General features: G+C 38.8%; 1 protein-coding gene across 4 annotated transcripts in view; it reads left to right on the top strand.

The window, feature by feature from the left end:
• Positions 1-10,736, top strand: part of rreb1a (ras responsive element binding protein 1a) — a 99,438-nt gene extending 88,702 nt beyond the window's left edge. For all 4 annotated transcript variants that reach the window (XM_050057345.1, XM_050057344.1, XM_050057347.1 and 1 more), the window contains 4 exons: positions 160-300; positions 960-1,087; positions 2,116-2,833; positions 3,663-10,736. In XM_050057345.1, the coding sequence (XP_049913302.1) occupies positions 160-300; positions 960-1,087; positions 2,116-2,833; positions 3,663-4,324 (1,649 nt within the window). In that variant the 3' untranslated portion in view covers positions 4,325-10,736. The remainder of the gene's footprint in view (positions 1-159; positions 301-959; positions 1,088-2,115; positions 2,834-3,662) is intronic.
• The last annotated feature ends 888 nt before the right edge of the window (positions 10,737-11,624 follow it).

Raw genomic sequence — 11,624 nt, 5'->3', positions numbered from 1 at the left:
AAAAAATGTTTAGCAGGAAAATAAGTTTAAAAAAAAAAAAATTGACGAGTAGAATTAATTTTTTTCCTTTTTAATCCTAATCCTAATATTCATCTCATTTCGGAACCAGTGGCCTATACTGTGTATTATTGGTTGTATTGATTATGTTGTGTCCTACAGAGAGTCAGTCAGAGACGGAGCAGGTTGCACCAGAAGCACAAGACCTCAGCAGCGCCAATGCCACCCCGGATCCAACCCCCACATTAGATGGGAATGGGGCATTATCAGTGCAGTCAAGCCCCACCCATAAACCAAGCCAAGGTTTGTCATCGGAACAAAGGCATTTAATCAATTAGTCAAATGATAAAAAGTTAATTAACAATGATTTTGATAATTAATCATTTGTTCACATCATGTTACTGATTATTTTCGAATTTTGGAATCTCTGAACAGCATTTTCTGACATTTTCTAGAGCAATTCAACAGTTAATCAAGAAAACACTCTGCAGATTAAATTAGGCGTTGGTTGCACTCATAGATTCAAGTGTTTCCATTCAAAGACTGAATGGAAACTTAACTGGGTAAATTTTGATTTGTGTGTTTTGTTTTGGTTTTTTGTTTGTTTGTTTGTTTGTTTTTTAAAAATTGTCATTAAGGTGAGGTGTTTGCTGCCATGTAAAGAAATACTTCAGATTTGAAATATGTTCTCAAGGTGGTGGGCTGGTGACTGTGGTGAACACGTCAACCCTGAACTGCAACGTCCGTCTTTGTTGCATATTGTTCTCATCTCTTGCCCTCATATTTGATTTTGTGTTCATGCTGTATAAGATCTAATAAAAGCATAAAATGTCCCAAAAAGTGAGAGTTAGATGTCATATGTGAAGTTATTTGTATTACAGAAACTCATTTATATTTTGCTCCATTTCTGATGCATGTATATGTACTCGGATGATACTAACAGATGTTGGTTTGTGCTGCAGGTTGCAGTCCAGCCGCCAGCTGTGCCGAGCAGCAGGAGACAGAAACCACAGAGCAATCAGACCAGCAGAGGGTTCCAGAGACCAGAGCAGCACAGGGAAAACAGCCTCCACAGAGCAACAGCACCAAGGTAATGCTACCTGAGCTTCCCCGCACAATGTTTATAGTCACTCAGAGAAAACAGGTTTCACAGGTAATTAGAGTACACATGCACTGATGTAACTTGTAAGGGATCAGATGTCTCTTACACATGCATACAAGTGAAACAAGGAACCTGGTTATATGTATATGTCCAAGAAATTATCAATCAATCAATCAATTTTATTGATTATCTGGCATTTAAGGAACCATCTTATAGGAGAAAACCAACTGTAACACAGTTGCTTAAGTGTGTGTGTAGAAACACTTCTTTATTAGTTCCTAGAAACACAGTTGAAGTGAGAATTTATTCCTCGACAGCTGCAACAAAACAAACCAAAATCAGATTCCTTAAGTCCATCTTAAAGACTCTTAGTGCACATATTCTTCATACTTTTGTGCATTATTTTTTTGTTATTTTACGCATTGCATTGATCTTTTGACTTAAAAACAGATATATTTTACATTTTTATGCTTCAAAGGCGTTAGGTTTTTAAGGTTGTCCGCTCGTCTTATTCTCCTGAACAGGATAACTCAAGAATACCTTGAGAGATTTTCAAATTTAGCAAAACTCGTCCACTTGGACTCAACGATGAACTGATCAGATTTTGGTGGTCAAAGGTCAAGGTCACTGTGACCTCATCTATCACATTCTAGTGGACGTGGTATCTCAACAACGCCTTGAGCGAGTTGCTTTAAATTTGGCACAAACTTCCACTTGGACTCAACAATTAATTTTTAGATTTTGGTGGTTAGAGGTCAAGGTCAGTGTTGAACTTGTGACCGTCTCATTTTTGTGAAGCAGTGCCTTGGGGGAACTTTGTCAAATTTTGCAAACATGTCCAAATGGACTCAACAATGAACTCTTAAGATTTTGGTGGTTAAAGGTCAAAGTCACTGTGACATGACTCTAGAATTCATACGCCAAAGAAACAGGATCTGGAGTGAATTCTGTGTCAAAAATCTTCCATCCACACGTCCAGTCACTGTTGATTTAACCTCCTTGAATGTCTCCTGCAGGTGGAGAGCACAGATGATGATGACTGCCACAGCAACAAAAGTCTGGACCTGAACTTTGGCAAAAAGCTAATCGACTTCAAGCTCTCCACATCCTCAAGCCCCGCTCAGGAAGAACAACCCCCCCAGCCTGCATCCTCTTCCTCATCCTCCTCATCATCCTCTACCTCTGCCCCACAGGTAGCAACAGAGAGTCAAGAGAAGGAGAAAGGTGCTACAACCTCCTCCTCGTCCTCCTCCTCTTCCTCTTCTAGCAGCCCCGTGGCGAAGCAGCAGCCGGAGTACAAACATGTATGTCGAGTGTGTAAGAAGAGCTTCCGCTATGCCACCACCCTCGCTCGCCACGAGAGGGCACACCTCTCAGAGGAGACGCCAACCCCGGCGCCAGTGGAGGAGAACCCACCGGTGAAAGAGGAGGTGATGGAGAGCAACACCGCCAGGTCATCAGAGGAGGAGAAAGAGGAGGAGCAGAAGATGGAGATGGAGGTGGAGGAAGCAGGAGGGAGGGGAGGTGAGAGTGAGGGAGGAGAGAGCGGGGAGTCAGAGGAGGAGGAAAAGGAGAAGGAGGAGAGGAGCGACGAGGAGGCGTCAGAACCAAAGAGTTTAGAGGGAGGAGAGGGGTCAGGAAGACGAGTAGACAAGAGGAAGAAGATCTGTACCGTCTGCGGGAAAAGATTCTGGTCTCTGCAGGACCTGACCAGACACACAAGGTCACACACAGGTATCCAATTCATTTATATGTTTAGATTTTATTCCTTTGTTATACATGTATATTAAGTTAATGTTAAGTTTATTCAATTTGTTGCAATTTTAAATTTTTTCATTAATTAATTGTATTTCAATTTTATTTTTTGTCTTTTTTCAAATGGTTAAATTTGTTTTTACCATTTTTATTATTATATTATCATCATTATTTTAAGTTTTTTTTCTTGTTTCTCTTACTTGAAAGTAACTTTTTTTGTTTTTATTTTCTTGAACTTTCAGTATATTTGTTTTGCTTTAACATTTTAGCATTGTATAAATTTTAATTTTGTATGATTTATTTTTAATTATTTCTTTAATTTTATTTTTTTATTTACTTTTTAATTCCTATTATTTTAAGGTTTTGTTGACACAGTGTTACATTACTGTATTTATATTTTCCTGCATGTCTTCATTATTCTACCATAATTATTAATTTTATACTCATTTATAGCATTTTTTAGCATTTATTGATTTTTTTTCCCATCAGTTTCTTTTAATTGCATTTTATTTGATTTGATTTTCTTGTAATTTCAGTATTTATTTTTTACTTGAACATTTATTTTATTAATTTTGAATTTTGTGTATTTTAAATGATATCTATAATTTCATTATTTGATTTTATATATTTTTTATTTTTTTTAAATTCCTATTATTTTAAGGTTTTGTTGACACACAGTGCCCTGTTGCTGTATTCATATTTTCATGCATGTCTTTGTTAATTCATTATTATTTGTTGGCTTACATTAACTATTTTTCCTTTTTGTTTATGTTGTGGATTATAAATCCCTCCTTCTGTGCCCCTCCAGGTGAGCGACCTTACCAGTGTCAAACCTGTGAGAGGACTTTCACCCTAAAGCACAGCCTTGTCCGCCACCAAAGGATCCACCTGAAGCCCCGTGGGGCTGACGGAGCTTCGGCTGCAAACGACGACGCCAGCGAGGATGGAGACTCCTGCACCCAGACCCCACCCTCCACTTGCCCGCCCTCGGAAAACGAGAGCGAGTGTGGTAGTGGCGCTGCAGGGAGCAAGGAGCTGGAGGAGGAGGACATGAAAGAGGAGGGTGAGAAGGGTGATGGAGCAGAGTCAGCCACATTGGAGGAAGAAAGCCCTGCAAAACAAGTGGAGTCCTGTGCAAATTCAGAACCATCAACGGCCGTCGCTTCTGAAGACGCTGAGGAAAAATCTAAACTCTCTGCAGAGTCTGTGACACAACAACCCTCCGCTGACACGGCTCCCAGCAAACAAGCTACTGAGACAAAGACAACTACTAGCGACGACCTGAAATCGACGCCCAACTCAAACCTCTCCAAAGACCCCTCTTCCTCATCCTCCAGCTCTCTGCCAGGGGAGTCCGTGGCAGCTGCCCCTGCAGAGGGCTTCATCCAGGGGCTGCTGGAGATCCATGCTAAGCCCCCTCTGGAGCACATCCTCCCCAACGGAGAGCCTCCTCTGGTGGGGGTAGATTGAGGGGAAACTCTTCCTGGCTGTCTAAACCAACGTCACCACAGTGCCATATGCCGGAAAGATGCTACACCATTGATGATGATAATGATGATGATGCAAAAACCAGCCCGGAAAACTTTTTTTGATAGAAAGACGAAAACCTCGTTTTCTTGAAGTGCCTTACTACTAGTCCTACTTCTAAGAGATGTTTTTTGCTATATCTTTATCTGCATTATTACGGAGGATGGATCTAATTTTTATAGCTTTTTATGATGACAATGATTTGCATTACTATTTTTGTGCGGGGAATCTATATTTCAGCAATAAAAAGAATAAAGTTATGATTTATTATTGTGCTAGATTCTGTTTGAGAATTGATGATCAACTTAGGAGACACAGAGGGACAGAAAAAGACTGATATAGACTGTCGGTATCTGCGTTAATTCTTCTGTATTTAAATCACAGCTGGGCTCCGGCCACAAAACAGAGACTGAACAATCCAATTTTAAGATTTGAACCAGCTTTGGATTTGAGAGTGAACTTGTCAGGGTGGGAAATTTTTCTTCTCCACCAGCCACAGCAGCTTTCCAAAATTCACCAGCCACTCCTCCGGCTTCTCTAGCCATTGAGATATTTTGGATAAAAATCAAGAGTGGGGAGGTGAAGGCTGGTAGGTTGCCAACGTGGCTGGTTGAACTCAGATTCACCAGCAAAATGACGACTTCCATTGGTGGCTGGTGGTCGTCTCTTACTGTGCGACAAAGGAAGCTTTTTGTAACTGGAAAACACAAGAAAGGTCAACACCTCGTCGTCCTTTCGGCTCGCTTCCGCACTGATCCCCCGTCTCTCAGCTGGCTCAAACACACAAAAACATTCATGAACTTGTCAAAGTCGCATCACATTTCTGTGTGAAGAAGAACTCCTGAAAGAGTGGATATAGTGTTGATCAGTTTGTGCTCTCCATGTCTGTTTGTTTTTTTAAAACCCATCACACTATTGATCCCTTTATCCCTCAAAGCCACCCTGTGAGTTGGTTTGTGTGTTAATACTTTCTCATTCATAATCATTCTCAGTTGATTCCATGTTTGTACAGAGAGTTGAAAATGTGGCACGTGATGCTAGAGTATTTTTTTTTTCTTTTTTTTGTGTGTGTGCGATTATCAGTGACATTTAGGTGTAGGGAGAGGAATTCTTGTGTTTTGTGGATTTTTTTATAACTGAACAAATCAAATTTTTTGTTGTGTGTATGAATGTGTGTGACCCCCACCTGTCTCTCATCATCACCCCTTAGTGTTCATTTAGGGTTTATTACAGGGCCTCTAGCGTGCTAACATACATTGCCGCTAACATGTTACCCAGGTTCAGTTTACCTCAACTTCTGCTTCTTAACTGCAACCATTAAAACAACAGATGAGCAGCTCTGTAGGCAACCCTTTAAATCCTATGTCTTCCTAAACAGGGCTAGCAAGGCTAATTCTTTGCTAGCCTGGTTTCTACTGTGGGCCAAATCAGAGCTAGCTGGGGCTAACTCATTAGCATGGCTTCAGCTAGTCAAGGTTAACATGTCTAAGTTGTTACTTGCTTGGCTTGCAAAATGTCCAAGACTAACTTAACAGCTAACCAAGGCTAACTCAGTATCAACAACAGTGTAAAATAGAAATGGCAAGGGCTAAGTCATTGCTAGCCTGGTCTGCACAATGAGCCTTAAGATAAACAGTGCTTAGTCTTCGCTACAGCTTATAAAAGGGCTAACACCAAACTCAAGCTAACTAGGGCTTAGCTACAAAACTGCAGATGGCTTAATTTCTCTAACATGGCCAGTTAGTCCAGCTCATCATTAGCCTGAGCTTTGGTGCAGTAGGCTCTTAAATATATCAACTGCAGGCTCAAAACACATGCTAACTAGGGCTAACTGACCAGACCGTACAACTTAATCAAGCTGACCATGGATTATCTCGGTTAACTGGTGGTGTGTTTGTTAGTTGTAGCTAGCTCTTGTCATTGTCACAGCCTGACCTTTCGCAGGGGGGCCTTAGATATCAACCAAAATATGGTCAGTTAGCGCCAGTTAGCTTTAGCCATTAGTCAGAACTTTGATTTACGGGCCCTAAGACATCAATGACAGCGTAAAAACACATGCTAGCTAGGGCTAACTGATCAGACCATACTTCTTAACCAGGCTGACAGTGGATAGCTTGGTTACCTAGTTTGGTATGGTCAGTTAGCTCAAGCTAGCTTTAGCCATTAGCCAGAGCTTTGTATAGTAGGCCCCAAGATATCAATAAGGAGATAGATTTGGCTCAATATTATTTGTGAATAAAAAACACCTTCCATAAATACGAAAAAGATTTGTAAACTCAAAAACTATTTTGCAAATATTAAACGAATCTGTAAGTACAGAAACAAATAAGAAAAATATATTCAATTTACAAATAAATGAAAACCATTTGTGAGTTCCTTATCATGTACAACTTTTGAACAGATGTTTGTGAATCCAGTTTTTATTTGAGCATCTTAATTCTACACTTGCAGATTTGCATTTTATGCACACTGTCTTTTAATTTTTGGAATGTGTGTATTTGCAGATCTGTTTGGTATTTGCAAATATTATGTGTTTACAAACTTTTTGTGTATTTGTGGGAGTGGTTTTATATTTACAATTTAGACATTAACATATGGATTGTCGATGTCCTCACATAAATAAATCCAAATCTATCTCCGTACACCAGCTACAGGGTAAAAAAGCATGCTAGCTTGGGCTTGCTGATCAGACCAGATAAGTCAGTTAAGTTAACACATCGCTAAGTTGGTCAACTGCAGTTCTAGCTAATGGCAGGTCAAGCTAGTCTCCCTCCAGTATTATCTTAGTGTCTAGAGTTGACCCTGGATTGCTTTAGTACTGTTTGTCCTTTTCTAGCCCTGTCTTCTTTTACATGAAAGCCAATTTGAGGACTTGAAGCTCTTTCGTGTCTATACAGAGACAAAGAGAAGAGCTAAAAAAACCTTTTTCTACATTTCTACGTGACATAAACTTCAGCTGTTTTTTAGTAACACTTTAACTGAGCGGTCAGATAGGCCTATCTGAAGACGTGTTTATGAATTTGGTAGTAGAGACAATCAGTTGTAATTTTCAAATGGAAAATGGATTTTTCTTTTTTCTTTTTTTTTTTTAAGTAAACCCCTCAGTTTAATCTCCGTGTTATCTCCAGAAGGAGCTAAATGACAGGGTGAGATGGATGGATGGATGGATGGATGGATGGATGGATGAATGAATCAAGGGACAGACGAATGGATGGGTAGTTGGGGGGGGGGTTCCTGAACTGTATTACCCTGCTGCACACACAAACAAACACAAGTTAAAGGGCTAATTCCACCCCCTCGTACAAACCCAACCAGACATTTCCACAACAGAAAAGGGCGTTGGATTTCTGATCATGTATTGTTGATCCTGATATCACGACCAGAGGGGACGGGTAGTGTGCATGTGCATTTTCTTTGTCGTGTGAAGATGAATATAGCTAATTTTTCTTCTTGTACATTTTCGTCTTTTTTTTTTTTTTTTTTTTTTTTTTTTTTTTGAGATCAAGCAACCTCATAATCAAAAACAAATCGAACCTCAGCGGCTCATAATGGAACTGTAAGGCAGCGACAGTAAAGTCATCTAGTCAGTTTAACAGCGAGAATTATTGAACAACCACAACTGGACTGACTGACTAACTGGACGCTGCTGTGAACTGGCACTAACAACTTCCAAAACTACTACTACTACTACTTCTACTACTAGTACTACTACAGTGGAATATCGCGACACAATCAAGAGAGCAGAGAGAGAGAGAGTTTCAACCAGATTGTCAGGTTCAGAACCCCTGAAGTTTTGAGTCCCAGCACTGAGCAGGAGCGTGTTTGAAGATTTTCCTAAAGCTGTCTATTCAGAGTAAAATTTCAGTTTTTCCAAATCAAAAAATCTCCAAAGGCATCCAAAACCTTTGCTTTTGATCAAAAGTGGACAGAAAGATGACTCCTTTGTTGCTTCAACACTTCCTTGCTCCTTCTTGGTCGTAGGCTAATGCCTGGTAAAAATGCAAAATGCAAATTCTATTGTAATTGTAATTGCAAAATGAGCATCTATGTAATGAAAAGGCTTAGTCTTGTTTTTTAGGGTTTCTTCTTTGGATCAGACTAGATAGGAGAGTTGCATAGAACAGTAGATTTTGGTCTGAAAAGAAATAAAAAATGGCTGCTTAAGTAAGGGGAGTAATTACTCCCCAATACCACCCGGAATCCCAAAATTTGCTCACAACTCAGTCTTTGTAGTTTTCAGCAGCAAACGATCGAGTCACAAAACATGAACAGTGATCTGGCATTCATTTTTTGAGGTAACATGAGGATGTCCAGCTTTAAAAAGTCCATAAAACCCACTGGGAGGATTTGAGGGGTTTTTTTAAAGCAGTTGTAGTACCTTGTGAAATAGTTGGTGATAGAGGTTTAGTGTGTACTCGCATGGCTAATCTGATTCTTCTGTAACATACTAGCCTGCCAGGAACATGCTACAGCTAGTCAGTAGCGGTAATTGCAGAAATACCCATTTGTCTAACTGTTAGCTTGGTTGCCAGTGAAACAATACTTTGACACAGCTTTCCTAAGATAGAAACCTATCCTGTCTCTTGTGTTTTTTAAGCACAGTTGCTAATGGGACAATACATTTACAAAGCCCAGATTTTTTTTTTCAGCTAAAAACTGTCAAAATGGTTCACTATTGGTCAGTGGGTCAAATATGCATTTCATTTTGCTTTCAGTTTCCCTTAATTCAATCAGGCAAAAGTCTTTCTGCATGTCAAAGTTGTAAATTGAAAGAATTTGTGCGGATACACTCCTGTGAATCCACTGATCATGGCAAATCGATTGAAATTTATTTATTTTGCAGCAAGTCTACATGAAAAAAAAGCTTAATCAGGAAATCCCAAAATAAAATACATTCTAACACTGACGTGCTGGTGAGAGTCAGCTACTACTGAATGCTAATTGGAAATAGTCTTCACTCAAAAAGAGTCCAAATTTTGAATAAAATTGTAATTATGAGTTACTCATTTAGACAGTTAACATTTTTTTCAGAACTGTTCATATCCGTGAAGAAACTTTCTCTTTCTCTCTCTCAACTGTTTTATGTTTTGTTAGCTCTATCTGTACGTCCCTCTCCCTCGGTAATATGCGTTAACGTACGTGTGTGTACGTGTGTGTGTGTTTGTGTTTGTGTGTGTGTGTGTGCACGGCCATATGAATACTGGACTTCCATTCGAATGCATGTGGACTGTTTTTAAATGTATTTATTTGGAGCCCAGGTGTGTGTTTATGTGTTCTGGTGCAAATTAGTTTCTACAATGACTTGAGAAGAAGCCATGTATTAAAAATATCACAAATATGCTGCAGAACTGTTTTGAGGAACTGATGGTTTGTGTTGTGGACTAACCGGCTTGCTGTAGGTCGCGGGGGGCCGGGGTGCGAATCGGACTAGCAATAAGAATCCCTCTGAATCCAAAAAGCTTTATGTAGATCTCCTGTATATGAGAACAGACTGTCTGGGTCTCTTGGTTCTGTTGTTGTTTATTTCTAGTTTGGCTGAGAAATGATTTTTGTTGTGTTTATTTTTTTCTCTATGACATATAAATGCGTATAAAACTGTGAAAATCCATTGTGTTCAGTTAAAGGGTGAGTTTTAGGTTAGTTTTTTGCATGTTAATCTAATTTTCAATTATGGATGATTTCTCTTTTCTCCATCTCTTCTCGCGCTACACACACACACATATATATAAATATAAATATGAAAATATATATAATCTCGCTCTCAGGGTCTTTCACAAATCCATTATTCGAAATGCTTCATGTTCTTATTTCCTGAGTTGCAACTCTTTCCAAGTCCTGATTATTTTGTCTTTTTTTTTTTTTTTTTTGTTAAATAATGAGTCAGAACTGTCAATCACTACATTTAGCACTTGACTGTGAACTCGTCATAGCCTAACAGAAAAAAGATGTCGTTGGATTTTTGGCATTTTATAGCCAGAATATTTTTGACATTTTTTGTTCTGTCCTCTCCTCTCACTCGCACATTTGGTTCAAACCTGAAACTGCTTCCTGTCTTGGTTTAACGCTCAGTTTCACTTCCTGTCCTGGTCAGAGGTCAAAGGGAACGTCAGGAGGAGAAGTAAACACATCCCTCCTCTTCTCACAAACACACACAGATGCTGGACCTCAATCAGAAAGCATTAACACAAGCAAAACATTTCTGTGGTTGTGTTTCCATCCTTCCTTCCATCCCCTCGTCTGTCCTCTCCTCCTCCTGCTGTTTGTAAAACATGACAGTGTTTCACAAAGTCAAGCGATGTAAACCTGTTCTGTATTCAACCCAATAAGAAAAAGCAATAAAGATTATATTAAGTAAGGGTGTGTGAATCAAATGTGGTCCATGTTTTTGTCTTTCTTTACTGTTGTAAACACCACTGCTTCCATAAGCAGCATTTAATCAGGCAGATCTAGGAGTTGAAGTAGTTTACAACAGTCCAAAATTTAAAAAAGAAAATTTAAAAATGCATTTTAGACAAGAAGCTTGTGTAATCTTACTTTAGACAGATGAATGACTTTATTAATTGCAGTGGGAAATGATACTGTTACAGCATTTTAGCAAATAAGAAACATAACTATAATATGGACAGTGCAATGTGTACTGTATAACTAATGTAAAAAGTGTCAAAAGATGTCCAAGTCTGTAATTTAATTTTCTGGAAAGAATAATGCAGTTTACCTGGTTATTACTTAAGGTAAATGTTGAATTGTATTCTTGCCTGTTAACAAATTTCACATTTTTGCATGGTCAGCTAACTAAAAGACCTGACAGCAGTGTATTTTAATTTTAATTAGTGGGTCAAAGATGAATAAGGATTTGAAAATTGAAAATAAATCAAATTGGCTAAAAATGCCAATTTAGGCACTTTCTATCTTTATTAGAGTGTTCTGTATATAACTCAACAACCCTTCCTGGGTAACGGGAATGGAATTGAAAGTTAATTAAAATGTCTGCCATTGTTGGCATATAAAAGTTTATAGATAACTGTAGTTAGAGCTCAACAAGCAATTACTGCTCAGAAAACAACATTTTCATCACAATTAATGTGATATATTTGGATATTTATACTGAAATGGGTTCATTAGTTGCTGTTGATCACACAATGTTCCATGCCAAAAAGAGAAAAAAGATGGAAAATATCTTAAAATGTTTTATAGTAAAGGTAAAAGGGTTGTTATTGTATCCTCAACTCAAGAAACATGATTG

The sequence above is a fragment of the Epinephelus moara genome, chromosome 11 (assembly GCF_006386435.1).
Source record: "Epinephelus moara isolate mb chromosome 11, YSFRI_EMoa_1.0, whole genome shotgun sequence".
In the NCBI taxonomy this organism is placed as follows: Eukaryota; Metazoa; Chordata; class Actinopteri; order Perciformes; family Serranidae; genus Epinephelus; species Epinephelus moara.
Note: the sequence above shows the minus strand (reverse complement) of the source record. Positions and strands in the feature narration are given on the sequence as shown.